General features: G+C 36.6%; 1 protein-coding gene and 1 long non-coding RNA gene across 2 annotated transcripts in view; one reads left to right on the top strand and one right to left on the bottom strand.

Moving 5' to 3' along the window:
* LOC306801925 overlaps positions 1–17,153 on the bottom strand; it is a 446,558-nt gene that overhangs the window by 188,831 nt on the left and 240,574 nt on the right. The gene's annotated exons all lie outside the window — the stretch shown is intronic.
* The window catches only part of GUCY1B1 (guanylate cyclase 1 soluble subunit beta 1), a 40,615-nt gene that overhangs the window by 8,565 nt on the left and 14,897 nt on the right, over positions 1–17,153 (top strand). Inside the window, exons 3-5 of the mRNA XM_079305440.1 lie at positions 7,054–7,154; positions 8,204–8,322; positions 12,696–12,893. Of these exons, the coding sequence (XP_079161566.1) occupies positions 7,054–7,154; positions 8,204–8,322; positions 12,696–12,893 (418 nt within the window). The remainder of the gene's footprint in view (positions 1–7,053; positions 7,155–8,203; positions 8,323–12,695; positions 12,894–17,153) is intronic.

The following is a 17,153-nucleotide window of genomic DNA, read 5'->3' as shown; positions in this document are numbered from 1 at the left end:
CTGTTACTTCCTGCTCTTACAGTTCCTCACAGCGGAAGGACCTGCTTGAAGGTCAGGAGTTAAACTAAGTGGATGCCAAATTCTTCAATTCCTCTGGGTAAGGGTTGGCTAAAAGAAAATACTGGCATGTTATGAAACTTGGTGTGAGTGTTCTTGCAGTATCTCTAAGGTATTTGCAGTTTTCCCGGAATTAAGTGCTTTTAGATGTGCCAGGATAACAGGTGTTATAAACACATCATTCTCTTTTGTTAATAAAATGCATGAAAGAGTATTTTGTAAATACCATTCTTTTTATTCCACTTACGTAAAAGGAAGCAAAATAATACTAGCTTTATATTTTTAATAATTTTTTAGTATTTGTAGTAGCAGCAAGGAACTTGTACTTCTGTTAATTGTATCTTCTAGTATTATATTGTTTTGAAAACCTTCATTAAACACTCCTGTATCCAGCCTGTAAAACTGGGAAATAGCTCAGAACTGCAAAGTCTATAAATACACCTATTTACTTTACCCAGAACATTATTTTCCTGGACAGATTCCCATTTTTATTTAATCTTGTAACTTAATATCATTTATGTTCTTCCCAGCTTGGTATTTTAAAATATCTTTGGACGATCCAAAACATGTACAAGTCTGTTTTCTTTTTTTCCTTTTTAGAATAGTGGTTCAATATTTTTAATAACTTTTTATAAAGCATCTTTGTAAAATATATGAAAAAAAGATGGGAAACATTTTGAAAAAAATAACTGTCTTCTCTGTGAAGTAATATGAGGAGTGATTTTGCCATTTTAATGTAAATTAGATGCAAATTCTGGGTTCACAGATACCATCTTTAGTTTTGACCCATGTAATCCTGTTTAAGGGTGCTATTCTTGGAACAGAATTAAACTTGCTCCTATCAGTGAGATCAGAACCATGCTATGTTTCTAAGTGCAGTAGAGTTATTTTGTCATTAAGATTGTTTTGACTGATCTCTTCAGTTTAATGAGCACTTTTTCCATCCTTGGTATACCAAGAATACTGAAGCACAATGGTGGCAAAAGTCCCAACAGAAACAATTTGTATCATGGAAGAAGTCCTAGAGGTAGTCTTGGAACTAGCTGCTGTTTTTAGTGTGTTCAAGGTGACACACCCAGTGTGCACACTTTGGACTGAGTTTTGGTAGGAAGAGATCCAGTTGTGCTTTTGGGACACTGGATGATGTCTTAAAGCAACACTTGCAGCTTCTAAGTAATAATGTTATGTCACAGAGAAGCCCATGCATCTTCAGGATGCAAAGTAATTGTTCTATGCAGTCTTCTACTGTATTTTTTCTCAATATTTGCTGCATGCAAATGGGAAGGGTTCTTTTTCTGTAAGAATTTATTAAGATTTCAGTTTTTTGACTGGCTACAGAGGCAGGATAAGCAAGTATGACTACAGGAAAAAAAATTTTTGTCAGCAACAATCTTCTTGATTATGATTTATGCAAATTCACTTTAAATACTACAGTCTGACTACAAAACTACATTAAAACTCACCTTGTGCAGAATGGGCTATATAAGTAAGACCAGCCTGGTGTGACATTTTGTCCAGCTGTGTTGTCTGTAAAATCTCCAAAGATGGCAAAAGAAGTCCTTTCTACATTAAACCTCTATAAGAAATAAAAATGTGTGCATCCTGTAGTTTAAAAATCTGAAGTACAGGATCTGGTCTGATTTTAAGAATAGTTTTACTTGGAATGCTTGTACACACGTAGCATTTCAGCCATTTCTGTGAATTATTACCTTTGAACATTAGTAGTGTGTTTACTAATCTAAGTGCACAATGGGAAAGATTTTCAAAGGGGCCATTTTACACAGATGTATCAACTGTAATGCTGCTCTGTGCTGCTAAATCAACAGCAGTTTGGGGGTGTTAGCATGTCTGATGGAGGAAAGGCTATTTTAAGACTTGATCCTGCTTTCATCTATTCAATAGGAATTTTTTCACTGATTTCAAGGCTAAATCTTTATGTGAGAAATATCCTCTGCATAGCTGTTATTTTCCATGGTGCAGTGGTTAAGGTTCTTCTCTTGCCCAAGTAAACTGCCTCACATTAACTTGGATAATAGAAACATTCTGGAGGAAAACAAAAGCATTTTAGAAAAGTCCGTGCTGGAATCTTTGTTTCCCACAATTGAAATAGCTCTGTGTAATCATTCAAAATTAGTTTAGAGTAAATAAAAAGGGCTGCCAGACTCTGGAAGTTAGGACAGACGTGGCACAGGATTTAAGTTTTGAACTATGAAATACCACATCTTGTGTGACAGGAGTCAGTTTGGGCAAGAGTGTTAAAATCCTGGGATATTTCAGAATTTTGAACATAAATTTACAGGGGGGCAAAACCACACTTATTTTGTCTCTATAAATGTAAATGAGACATTAATTTTAAAATCTGTTCTATTTGACTTGCAAGTTATTTTGAAAGAACAGCCATATAAAAGTTAAAAGTTTGCTACTGTAATACTGCTTCTTCACTAAAGAATTAAGCAGGGCTTGGGAATTTGCCAGAGTTTGTTGCTTTTGGCTCATTTCCAGTCAAGTTCTTAAGAAAGCTACCAACGTGTTATTGCTGTTAATGTCTTTGTGATCAAACACCAGAGTCTGCAGAAAACATTACAACTGTACTAATTTCCTCCCACAATTTTATCTGGTCGAAAACTGTAGTTTAAAATTGCAGCAAAACATTTCAAGAGAAATACCACAGTTTTTTTGTAAAGCTGTGGTGCAGTGGTTTCAGTTTGAAACCAGGCAGAAACACCAATTTTGCTTAGTGATTTTGATTCACCAATTTGAGATTTCCCAGCCAGCACACCAATTTACATGGAGGGTTTTTAAATATTCACCTGAATGACACTGCCCTGTTTCCTAGGCTGCTGGAAGTCTGTCATGGTCAGCCTCTCTGGTGCTGATTGCTATGATGCTCTCTCAGACAAGTTCATTAGAGGCCCTGCTATTTTGTAGAATTGCTGAAGGACCAGTGCCTCTGAAAAAGTATGATTATTTTCACTTTGTACTGGACATTTTGGATAAACTCATGGCAGCATTTTCCCATTACATATACTCTTAAGGCTAGTATTTGGGAGAGAAAGACTTTTGGAAGCTCTCACTGCTGTTAGATTACTGAGGGAAGCAGAAGGGCTTCAGAAGCCTATCCACAATCACTCTGGCTACGTGTTGTCTGTATGCCAAGCAGGTTATGTGAACAGGTTGATGGAGCAGACAGGGAAATTCATCTGGCAGAAAAATAATACAGAAAAACAGATATCTAACTGAATTTTATTTCAGCTCAATGCCTATCTAAGTTGCTGGGATGTACCAGCACAACAGATCTTAGAGATATAGAGAAGGAATTACTTGGAAAGGAAGAAGAAAGTTCTGAAATTTAATAATTTTCAAGCATGAATATTTAAAAAGCAGTTTATCTTTCAACACAGGCTTAGATTAGCCACAGTCATGGTATTTGCCATATTTGTAGAACAAGCAAAGAAATTTATGCCTGCATGGTTTTAACTGAGAGGTGTAATCCCCTGCAGGAGTAAATATTTACTTTGACAAATTTTCTAGAAAATGTTGCTTAACTTAAAAATATTTTTAATGGGAGATACATCAGTAAGACTACAGAGACTACAGTAAGACTACTGCTGAGTGATCCAAAGTATCTAGAGTAAACTAGAAAAAAATTAGTTAAAATAATTACATGGAATAGGCTACAATGGCCAGTGGTGATTTTAAAAAGTGGTGGCACAGAGAAATTGCAGATATTGAAGAAAAACGTTGATAAAGTAAACTAAAGACAAATAAAATAAGAAAAGAAGAAGCATGGTTTGGCACAGTGAAGTAAACAGGAAAAGTTCCAGTCAATGTAGTTGGAAAAAATACAAGAAGTTTTGAAAGAGATACCAACATCATCAAACTGGTTCAATTTTTCATAGAGAAAATTCTCACACAGAGAAGCTGTGTCTACTGGACTGTGCAAATATGCAGTATTTTTGAGGATGTTCATTGCTTTTCCAGTTGTATTATCCTTTGTGGTTTGGCTCAGAGCAGAGAGACTAAAAGAAAGCGCAGCATGTATCATAGATGTGGGAAAGTTTGTTCATCCTTTGCAAACATCCCTCCAAACTGTAGTTACATACCATGTTGTGGGAATCAAAGAATCAAGACAGTTTTCTTTTCTCATACGGATTTCAGTTCTGTTTTTAGGAAAGGTAAACTTCTTGTCCCTGACTGATCTCTTATTTTTCAAGAAATCATTTTCCACTAACTCCACTCTTCTCCTGCTTAAGACTCTGCTTAATTAAGGTTATTATATTATTTTTCATGTCATTGGATAGAGAATGATGTCTCTTTTGTGTGAAATTATGAGGGATATTTAGTCACACCTCCCCTGTAGCTTTGTCATATTCCTTTGGGAAAATCCTTAGCTTGTTTTTAGTTCATCATTCTTAGAATGAGTGTAAAAATGTTTATTTCAAGTGACAGTTACAATACTTTGGTTATTAATAATGATGTATTTTTGAAATATAAAACCAATGTATGGTTTTACCATTATATTACCAATTATGTAATTTTTGGACAGTGGGAAGAATGTGAGGAGTGGGATTAAAGGAAGAAGAAGGGAGAAAAGAAAATAATGGTTTCCAGATATCCCTTAAGTGAACAGATTATCAAAGACTGATGATTACAAACTGTAGGGTTAAATGACTAGTCATTTCACTTAGGTCAGTAGAATGCTGCCATATTCGATTGGAATCAGTCCTTCTCAGCAGTACCATTTGCCATCTAGCAGTTTTAAGATCAGCAAGAGTACTACTTAATCCTCAGACCTCTCCCCTTTGAGTACCTCAGGAAATACTTCTGTTTCGATGGATGGGTAATTCCTCTACATCTGTAAATGCTTGAATTGTTCTGCAGGCATTATTATTTTGGATTAATTAATTTAAAAATCAATGACACCACTTTAGGAAATTAAAAGCTGAATTACAGTCAAAGAATTTGGTTTTAATTTCTGGTTGATTATGTTATGATAATGGAGACAAAGTGTTTCATGTAAAAGGGGATGCAAGATTTTACATAGTAGATTTAGAATTTTACTTTTATGATTAATTTATAATTCCTCTGACCAAGAGAAATTCAGAAGTTGGAAGTTCTGGCTCTGTAGGCTTGGGCTGTATCTCAAAGAGCATTTTTTTGTATTTACTCAATTTACCAGTCATACTCTGGTAATAGCTCCATTACCATGGTGCTAGTAAATAATTGTTTACTCACTGTCCTCTTTTATTTGTGCATCAGAAAAATAATTATACTACTACCAAATTGGTGAATGTCTTGATTTGCATCCCTAGTGCTTAGATTTTTTTTTTAAACCTACCTCATCATCTGCCTTTTTTATATTTTTTCTAATTGTAAGGGTTTTTGTCTAAGAAGCAACATTGTGTACTGATTTTTTTTTTTTTTGGTGTAATGTAAGATGTGATTCAGTAATTCACTTCAAGGCTTTCCTGTCTCTTTGCCTTTCTTTCTACTTCCTGAAATGGGCTGAAGCATAGAGATATATTTAGATGAAAGAGTATGATTTCTTTTTAATGAGGTAGTTGTGACCCTCCACCTGCAAGTATATGAATGATGCCATGATCATATTAATTTTGCTGAGCCAAAATGTATTCTAAGTACATCAATTAGAGCATGAGCACTTACAAATGTCTCCTCTTTCGTCACTATTTCTGCAAAGCACACTGTCTCTATAGAGAGTCATTGTAGGCAACAGCACGGGACGTGAACCCCTGTTTTTAAAAGCATACTGAGAAAGAAGGCTGTGCTCATTTTCCAGGTGAGGACTTCAACAACAAATGAGGCAGGACTTCATCAGAGAACACAGCAGGCCCCTCTGGACATCTCATCTGCTGAAGAAAAATTTGCAAGGGAAATAAGTGCAAATACAGAATACTGCCTTACTTGAAATTGGGCAGAGACATGCATAGCAGGACAAACCACATGGGCAGCTGGCTCTTCAGTGTCCTGGGGTCTGCCTGTCAATGAGGTGCTCCCTATCCCCTTCCCAAGACCTGGGACTCAGCCACTCCTGCAGCACCAGTGGCCTGGCTCCTGTGCTATGCAAATGAGGTAAAATGGGGAGGAAGGCACTTGTGGCTTCTTCCAGGTAACTCATTTGTGTGAAATTCAAAGCTTAGATGGCACGACAGTACATTCATTGTCTGTGGGATGAACTTACTTTCCTCAGTAAAAAATATAGTCTACAAATTTGTACTGTATTTTGGACAAGCTGCTGACTTGATGATCAAGTTGAAGAGCATAGTAAATAACCTAAAAAGCAAAGCAGTCATTTTATTTTGGTTTTTTACTTAGTAGCAATAGTAAGTGTGCACAGGACATATATATGAGTTTTGTCTTAAACCTGGGTTAGAGAGTTGTTTCCTTTAGTGAAGAAATGTATATTTTTCTTGTGCTTTAGCTAGGTAGTGACACTTTACACATGAGAATTCATGTGTGAAAACAAGGCCTTGCAAAATTCTAGCATCCTTTTTCTTCCTATCTACTGGGCATGTGCAATATTCTGAAAAAAGATAATTGATTTGGTACCTGCATCTGTATTTAAATTCCTCTTTGGACATATGTGCTAATGGTTGTTAGAAACATCCCATGCCTTTTGTAAATAAAGTGTAATGAAAATGTGATATAGTGAAAAAGCTTAAAAAGTGTTTAAAGAGCCCATCATAGGCTGTATTATTGGATAGTCTCATGTTAAAATGCAAATTGTGTCTTTATTAGTGCAGCAACTTCTTTTTGCGACTCTGTACTGAAAAATCATGTTTATTTTCTGTTGTTTATTATTTTCAGAACACTTGAGACTGAAATATTTGTATTATACACTAATGACTGAGATACATAACAAATTTATTTCTAATTTTCTGTCTTAAATAACTCTACAAACTTACTTTATTTAAAAGACTTTTATCCATGTAGTGCTTTTCCCTCAAGCAAGAAGATTTTATTCTCTTTTCTTTTTAGGAAGGAGGCACAGCTGGATGAAGAGGGACAGTTTCTGGTCAGAATAATTTATGATGATTCCAAAACCTATGACCTCGTTGCAGCTGCAAGCAAGGTCCTTAGTAAGTAATACAGATATCTTCTTTGCCCATTCATCACAAAAAAGGTAATAAATACCCTCCTGCCCCCCAAATCTGTGTAGCAGAGAAGAACAGGATTTAGCACAGGGGAAATGAAAATGGAGTATCAGTCTGAGAATTTTTTTTTTAAATCTTAGGAGACAGAATTTCATTTCTTATTTCTCTAAGAAAATTCTACTCCTTTTATTGCTTGAAATTATTTTTATTATTTTCAAAGTATTCTGTCTTAAACTGGAGAAATGTGACTCATCCACCTCATCCACACAACATGGGCAGTGTAACCAGCAGTCATGAAGTAACAACATCCTGCTGCAACTACCTTCCAATACACCCAAGTTTCAACTACTGCTGCAAGAGCAGTGAAGGAATGAATGAATGAATGAATGAATGATCTCTGCTGAAGAACAATGATGAGTCACAGAAATGCTTGTGCACATATTTCATTTAATGGACATATTTCATTTAATTGCATATCAGCCACTGATTTGTGTTGCATTCATTCTCAGTCATTGCAGCTCTGGTCTGGAATTTAAAAGGTAGAATTATGCGCATCAGCATTATTTTATCTGCAGACCCAAGTGTGGTATGAAATTGCTCTGCATCAGTAATTAGCCAAGAATCTGTAAGACTGATGACTGTAGTAATATTGAATTGGAGCAGCTGATGTGGTTTCATGCTATTGTAAATTGGAATTAACTCTGCTGAGGCATGCACTACTAACAGCCAAGTTCCTTTATTTTCAATAAGTGATTCATTTTTCTGTATCAAAGTCTATATGCTACATGTATGTGAAACATACAATGCATTGAAGTAATAATGGTAATTTTTAAATCCTAATGAAATTCCTATATTTCTCAGTATAGAATACTCAGGATTTAGAGGATACTAAGTATTTGCCATATGAACCCTGAATCTTGCCTTGTTCATGACCTACTGCATCTGGGTAGTGTTTATGAATGCAAGAGTAAGGAAATAAGCAAGTGCATGAAATACAGTGTTTGGGGTAAATCATGTTTTCTTGTTTTAACTAGATCTGAATGCTGGGGAAATTCTTCAAATGTTTGGGAAGATGTTTTTTGTGTTTTGTCAAGAATCTGGTTATGATACAATTCTACGTGTCTTGGGCTCAAATGTCAGAGAGTTTTTGCAGGTAAGAATTTTGTGCCACATTGTTTCAGATATCAGACAATTATGGCCTAGTCAACAGAAATTTAATTTGAAATTCCAAAGAGAAATTTGGAACTGGAGTATTCATATGCAGCAGATGGGGGGGGGGGGGGGATGGTGGGATGGGGATGTTAAGATGAAAGATTTACCTTATTTATAGTAACAGAAAATGTGATCTTCAGGTTTTATGATATTTCTTCTATTATCTCTGACTAATCATAGAGACTGGATATTTCTAGTAGTATGTTATGTACAGAGCTAGGGCTCATAATAGCTTATCTTTTAAGATGTTATTTTTCACCCATGAACTGAGGGTGGGATTCTGTAGAACAGCATGATACTGCACTATAAACAAAAACAAAATTAAAATTATTAATTAATAGCGTGGAAGATATGTAGGGTCTTTTCAAAAGTGTTATTTCTAAGTGTAGAAAAATGGCCTTCCCTTTTTTGTCATCTGAAGATTGTTCACTTCAGGAAGCACTTTGTATTTAAGACTTGTGATCTATATCACTCTTGGAGAGAACTGTGTAGTGTATTGAGATTAAAAGCATTGAACTGAAGATTGCCAAAAGCTGACTGTCAAAACTATTGATTTTCTCTGAAAATGCCTCTTGTCATCTTAAAATGTCTCCAGCATTAATGGAAAAAGAATCATAGTTTGCTGGATTACTTAAATATTTGATTGTGTGTCTCACCATCCCAAAACCTAATTCTAGAGCATCCTAGATGCTGTCAGTCCAGACTTCTTGTCCAAATCCCACAAACTGTAGTTGCTGGGCAGACAGGGTATGTGTATGTTCCAAAATGGGCATATCATGAGTGATCTGTAAACCACTGTCTGTCTATGGGATGTAGCATCCTTCATGTTTCATAGCTTCATTCACAGTCTGCTCTCAAATCAAGCCTTCAGATAAAAATAGTTTCCAAAGATAACTCAGGTATTGAAGTTATGTCTAAGACTGGGCAAGAGTAGGGGAGGAGAAAGAAGGTGTAGCTTTCCCATTGCATCATCACTTTGGTTACTTGTGCATGGGCCACAAATACAGATACTATTTGCTTTCCCTCATGCCTTTTTCCATACAATATACTTCTCTTTTCATTCCTTACCAAATGTGCTGGTGAAAGGACTGGATGTGTTTGTTATACCAAACATCTGTAAAAGTGGAAACAGCTTACATTTATATTCTTCTAATGACAGTATTTTAAGTTGCTTTGAATTTTAGTGTTAACAGATGACATTGGCTATTATATACTTCTCTAAATGTTAACAGGACTAATGTATTAGTAGATGTGCCAGAAGTGTACTTTTTAGCTTTTTATTGCAATGGAAAATCAACCTTAGCTGTGATTTATTACTTTTGCATCTTCCAGCAGTCATATTGGGTCAGAAACTACCTTATATACTCGTTACAGAAATAGTTGCAGGTTGGGTTTAATGTCCCAAACTTTTCTCATAAAATACATCATAGAGTTCCAAAAAGTGTTTTTTGAAATGGATTTTGAGTCCAGGATATATACAAAATGATTGAGAACTGCAGCTTTTTTAAATACATGAAAATAAATCTCACATTTATGTTCCCTTTCCTTTGACATCTCAAGAAAATTTAAATTTATTTTAATTGAGACACAGGTACTTCAAGCTTCATGAAAGAGGAAAATAAAAAGGGCAGCTAAATCAAATATTTAAACTTTATATGAGAAACAAAAGCATGGAAAATTTGCAAATCATATTGAAAGAAACTGTGCCAAAGAGAAGCAGTGTGAAAAGAGGTACTTCCTTAGAAACCCAAAGTGTGCTTTTATGTTCAGTTTAATAGCTTTCTATCAAATGAAAATCAAAGTGATTAGTTCTCTCATTTAAGGAATTGTTTACATGGCTGTTTAGGTTTTCTTAATTGCAGTGGGATTAACTCGGGGGTTAAAATTCAGGGGATAACTTCTCTTTTAGATAAGTCTCCACACAGCACTGAACAGCATATCTTTGTATTTCAGGTGCCAATCACAACTCTCACTTTTAGACAGACCAGGATCAGCCCCATTTAGTGTGACTGCATGTTCTTGCTTGTCGATTTCCTTGTATTTCCCCATGGAGCTGATCACTTCCTCATAGCTCTAGAATTGGTCCTTTGGTTCCAACACGAGCTCTGGCATATATCTGAACAGTTTAGGAGCCAAATTCAGGGAGAGAGTTTAGCCTATTATAATCTGCACCTTACCTCACCTCTAGATCACAGCAGATGAACATATAATAAAAAAGGCTTTTGTTCTTTCAGAAGCTGCAATATCAAGTTAGAATGGATTGAACACAACAAAAAAACAGGAGTAGGAGTAACAATGACAGTGTCGAGATCTAGGAGTGATTTTAGCTCTGTGATCTGGAAAAACATGTCTACTCCTTGATGATGTGTTGGAATGAGGTTTTGAATACAGTGAGCTGTAAATCCCTGACTCTGGAATATTAGGGAGTAAAAACTGAAGGACATATCACAGGGACTTCACCTGTGACACTGCTTTGTCACAGTAAAGTCAGCAGTAAAAGAATACAAGGGTGGCAAAGTGGTTTTGAAGAATGGTGCTACCATCAGTTGTTAATCATACATGTGCCAGACTTCAATGTTAATACTTAAACAACCATTTTACAAGACTTCTGTCCTTGACATTGGGTATTCCCTGTTTGAAATTTTTCAGCTGTTGACTGTGTAACTGAAAGATTATCATCTTTTCACATGTATCTCCCTAAGAGTTTTTTTCCAAAAGGTCAATATATCCTGGCTGTTTCTGAAACTGCAGTTCTGCATCCAACTAAGGAGATGGCAGGGCTATCTTTCAGAGCCAGTCATTTCTCTTGCTCTTCTCATCTACTGTCTTTAAAAGTCCCTTCCAATTGCATTGTCTTGAACCCTGCAAAGTTCTTAGAGAATTTTCCTTCAAGCATTATGTTTTTTTGTCAGTGCCCACTAACAGCTGGAATGAATTGACACTCAGATAGTTGTCTCTTCATGTTCTAATTTGGAGATGTTGATATAGCAACAAAAACATGGATTTGAAACAAGCTAAAAAGCTGAAAGAGGAAATTCCAGGTTAAGTGCATCCCATGGAATTCATTGCTAAGAGTGTGATTTTGTCTGGAGGTCTACAGGAGAGGAGGCAGCTGTTCAAGCACTTCACAGCTCACATGAAATCAAGTTCAGTATGCTTCCACTAATTTGATGATCGACAGATGCTCATGAAAGGTGGAAAATTTCCCAGACAGCACATTGAAAATATTTTCACTTCATTTCCTATGTTGGCAGAAAACAACATGCAAAGCCTAGTGGTAGCAGTCACTTGCAGGGCAGTGAGAGAAAAAGATTTAAAATATGCAGTAATATTCTGGACTTAAGATGTAAAGAATTGTATGAATTTTACAACATAAATAAAAAACTGTGGGTTGCAACTCTATCCTGCAAACTAGGTTGTTCTTTCTATATTAAAAGTACAGTAAATAGCAAATTGGAGCCTTGATAATTGCTTCACAAGTTGAATCTAGTGTTGTATTTAAAATGTTATTTTGATCTCACTGTTCTCTTTAATGTCCTTATTAAGTATACCTATACCTAATTTTATAATTTAGCTTTCCTCTCCAGATCACAATTTTCCTGGTTAAAATTTAAAGTAAAATACATGAGATGTCTGGGACAGTAGCAGGGAAAAAAAACCTGATCTCTTCCCTTTCCTGAACAACGTTTTTTGATACGTTGTTACAGCAGCTGTGATATTTCTGTTTATTCTGTGGAGTTTTTCAGTTATTGTCAAAGAAAAGATATTTGAGTTTGGTCTTTCTAGCATTTAAATCTTTACTTTAAAGTTTGAACTTTGTCAGGCCCTGTAAACTTGATCATTGTGGTGTCAGAACTAGGCTTTTTCATTGATAATAAGGAGAAAGATTTATGGTTATTCAGACATGCATATTGGTATTTGGCTCCTGAATTAATATTTGAGGAGGAGATTATAGAGACTGGAATTGGAAAGAATGAAACTCTATGAGGTATCAGGCTGAGAAACACACAGAAGGTCTTTAATCTTTGAATGCTTCAAAATACAGCATAATCAAGCACGACTTCTTACTATCTGGAGCAGTTGTAATAGTCCTAATTTTTATGCCATTCATTGTTCAAATGTTGCCACGGTAGATAGAGCACTTCGGGTTGCCTGAAAAGCCTGCTGTGATGACAGTTCTACAGAGAATAAGGCAAATGTGTAGAAGTATGAGCAGTAGGAGAAAGAGGATGTTCAGATTAGACAAAATATATGCTAACTTTCTTCATAAATAGTAAGTGAATGCCTTATAACCATGTTTTTAATTCCTTCCAGAACCTGGATGCTTTGCATGACCACCTTGCTACTATTTACCCGGGTATGCGAGCGCCTTCCTTTAGATGCACTGACGCGGAGAAGGGAAAGGGACTCATTCTGCATTACTATTCAGAAAGAGAAGGTCTGCAGGATATTGTCATTGGCATCATCAAAACAGTAGCTCAACAGATCCATGGTACAGAAATAGATATGAAGGTAATGTCTGAAGTGATATACTCATTGAAAATCTATGTGAATAGGAGAAGACCGAGAAAATCAAAAGTGAAGTGATGGCAAACTACAGTAATTTTCACTGTTGCTGTCTTCTGTGAAGAACTGGAATCAGTACTCACTCTCAGGAAGAGCCATCATCATTTGGGTTGCTTGAAGGACACATCAGCTGTGTACTGAGAGGGCTAGCTCTAATTGGCAGGCAGACCTGACTGGAAACAGTACAGAACAATATCCCCTTTTTCAGAAAAGGATTGTAAAGAGGACATGTAAATAAATTAGATACTGGCTTATTTGGGGTGCTCTTTACCCTCTTTATTTTTTGTTTGGCATATATTTCCTACTGTCTACTGTGTTCTCTGAGAACATGGACATTTCCTCTTTATTCTAGATTCTTCATCTCTGTGCAGACTGTGAGGCTGATGTGTATTGATGAGGCCTGGGTGGCAAGCAGTGTTTTCCTCCCAGCCAGCATGCCAGGTTCTTCCCAGAAAAAAGATGTATTTACTGTCATTGCATGGGAGTGTGACTGGGTATGCACCTAGAAGCCCCAAAAGTGAATAAATGTTTCTCAGTTACAGTTTATGTGGTGACAGTAACTTGTGAAATAGGAAAGATGTGTGTGCTTTGCCCATACAGAGCAACAGAAAGATTTAATTGATCAGGGCCTTGCATATGTAATGGTATAAAATCAGGGTTTGATCCAAGGTGTGGAGGGAGAAACAAAAAATGAAAGGTTTTTTCTATTAGAAATATTGCAACTGTTATAATTCTTTTCATCAAGTAGAAAAGAATCTAAGCAGGTACACCGATCATTCTTTGGATTTTTTAAATATCCCCTAGTGATACTACATTTCTAGCACAGATTCACTGTATGCTTGCTGAGAAAATACTTTCATTATTTTATCACAAAAACATGACCTTGCCTAGGTGAGAAATTTGCAAGCAATCTAATGACAAAGATATTTGTACTGCTTTATTGGAGTATTTGCCTTTTAGGTCTCCTGTTCTGAGATATCTCAGGTTTATAGTAGATGTCTAGATATGCATAGTGTGGCGATGTACTTGTGTCCTTTTTTAGAGTCTGTTTTGTAGAAAACCACAATTCAAACTTTTGCAGCAGGTGTTAGTAATCAGATACAGAAGGATACAACAGAATCAAAACAATCCTCTTTAGATTCCTGTTTATTCAAAGTGTTGAGATAGACAAGAAGAACCGTATTGGAAAGTTGGCTGCAAAAGTGCTGAAGCTGTCACTTGACAAGCATTTCTTTTGGGAGCATAGGCAGCTTAAGCAGTTCCTGTTCTCTCAGTGCTCAGGCTTGTCCTACATCAGCTTCTTCGGCTGTGCCTTCCAGCTGGTGTCAAGTTATAAAATAAACTATACTGAGGAAATGAACTGGGTTCAAAACAACGGGGTTGGGAGTGGTGAGTTTTTTTGGGTTTTTTTTATGTTCATGTGTTTCTTTACATGGTTTGGTGTTCTGTCTCTCAGAAGGCCACACATAAGTAAAAGTGATCCATGGGGCAGAGGAGAAATCTGGGTTGTCCAAAGCAGATAGCTGCAAAAACCTTTGCTAAACGGTGCTCTCAATCTGAACGTTACTTTGCTGAGAAAATTGTTCTAATATCCATCTGGAACTTCTTACAAATAATTTATGTTCTAAAAAGGTTTAAATATTTTTTATGTATTTGTGTCTTAATTTAATTTGACTTTTTTAGGCTTTTCTGGAAATTTTACTGTTGTACTGTAAGTAAATCGATATTTAATAGTATTAGTCAAACCTACTGTAACTAAGGGCCATACTCAGACATCTTTCAGCTATCTCTAGGGATAGAGACTCTCCAAATTCTTTGGAGAGCAGGTGCCAGTGCTTCATCTCTCTCACAGTAGAAAAGTGTTTCCTGATGTTCAGACAACACCTCCTGTGATTCAGGTTGTTCCCATTGCCTCTTGTCCTGGCATTGGACACCACTGAAGACAGCCTGGCTCCATCCTCTCTCACCCTCCCTTCAGGTACGTGTATGCATGGATTAGATCCTGCTGAGCCATCTGTTCTCCAGGCTGAACAGTGCCAGCTCTCAGCCTTTCCTCTTCTGAGAGATGCTCCAGTGCCTTGATCATCTTAGTGGCCCTCCCTAGAGGGAGTGGACTCTGTCTCATAGCTCTGTATCTGTCTTGTGCTGAGGAACCCACATTTGGACACAGCACTCCTGGTGTGACCTCCCCAGTGCTGAGGAGAGAGGAAAGATCATCTCTCTCAACATGCAGAGAAAACCAGCTAATAATCACAAGAGGAAACTAAATATTAAGAAAAATATTAGTCTTGTTTTGTCCCACACAGTTTCTTTGGGTGGAGAAATAGCTAAATAGAAAAATAAAGTTTTAATTTTATCACCTTCAGTCTCCCACAGAACAATTTTCTGTGTATAGATATATAAAATCATTCATCTTATTTTGAAATAAAGTAGGGCTTCCTTTTTCCAGAATGGTGTTTTTTAGGAATTGTGTATTCTTTTTTAACATCTCTTTTAACATCTTCTGTGTGTGCAGAAGGAAGGGGGGACACACGGGAGGCGAAGTGTCATTTTGTTTCTCTTAGATGATGTCAGCATTGAAAGGAAAGCAATTTGTTTTGAACTTGGGTTCAAAATTCCAATTGAATATTTCAGGAAAGCCCAAGTTGACATTAATTGATTTAGTTCAAATCCAATTTGCCTTATCTTCTCTGATATGGTAATCAATTTTTAACAAATAGAGCTAAGACTATATGATTTTTGCAGCAGTTAATGTCTCAGAAATTATTGCTGACTTCGTCTATGTACTAAGAATATTCATGTCCTTCCAGTCTCAGTATGAGAACTAAAAAATCATCACAATGCTGTGGACATACTTTGTCATGAGATCTCTGTTAGCAGCCTACTGGCTATGCCTTCTCTTGCTTCACTTGTCAGAGGTTGTTAATATATAATGAGGGTGACCTGTGAAGGTGAAGTCAGGACAGGGATTCCCTCAAGGCTAGTAATGGTATGGGTCAACAAAATGTTTGTTGTACATAATCCTACAAAGCCCAGATATCTGTTGGGAGAGCAGATTTGTGCAATTCTGTTATTTGAGAGCAGACTATCAAAATCTTTTACATAGGGAAGATGTTTTACAATGTAAAATGAGAAAAGAGGAGGGGAAGTCCTTGACAAGATGGTGATTTCAGGCTTATTAATGGCAATGTAAAAAACCAAGGATGTGACCAGCTAGAGAGCTGATCTAAAAACTGCTTGGGTACTTGTCATGGAAGACAAGCAGTTCTGGTGTACACATTAAAATGCTAACTGTGTGTGAAGATAAGTCAGTCATGGAGCATGATCAACCTCTAATTTTGGCACTGGGGCAGCTGTAAACTTCACTATCTCCAGGCACAGTGGTTTGGTGAAGTGATACAGTCTGCACTGAAACCAGCTGCAAGGGGAAGATGTCCCCATGGCTCTATGTTTAGGCATGCAAAACTGAAAGTGGTGCCATTTCCACAGTGAACTCCTTTGTCTTGGGATCTTTTCTAAAACAGCCACAGTGAACTTTGTTAAGCAGCATTGCACAGTCAGTTTTGATAAGAAGAGATCAAAAATTTCATCCTGTATTGACCTTTAAAGCCCCCCCCCCCCCCCACGTTTTTGTATCAATTTTCACAATCTCATCAAAAAAGATCCCTATCCAAAGACATTCTATCCTGCTGCACTGAGATATGAGTGTGTCCTGGGGATATGCTCAGATCTACAGAATGGGGTCTTGTAGACACTCAGTGACAGCTTAACAGATAGCCTGTGTTCATTATATATTCTATATCACTGCAGTACTTCTTGATTTAATATCTTGTGTGAAGCTCACCAAATATATTAAACTAACATTAATTTAAAAATAACTTTTCTCTGAATTGCAGTTTCCTGAAATATTGGTGTGACTTTTCACTTGATTAGGCAAGGACAAACTCTGAAGGTACATCTCCTGGAAGGCACAGGCAGGTTAGCAGTTAGATGTTATATATTCTCTTTGAAACCAAGAGAGTGATTTCTCCCTTCAGTTTTAACTGCAGTTACTATGGTGATTGAGCTCTTAGACATTGTGAACTGATGCCACTTCACCAGCTAAGACTGCAGGGGGAGGAAGAATCAGACTTGATTGCTGGCTTTGTTGCTTTGTGACTGAACTTTGATTTGTCAAGCATTTATCAGAGGCTTCTTCAACAATAT

Source organism: Erithacus rubecula (assembly GCF_903797595.1).
Source record: "Erithacus rubecula genome assembly, chromosome: 5".
In the NCBI taxonomy this organism is placed as follows: Eukaryota; Metazoa; Chordata; class Aves; order Passeriformes; family Muscicapidae; genus Erithacus; species Erithacus rubecula.
This window is presented reverse-complemented; position numbering and strand designations above follow the sequence as displayed.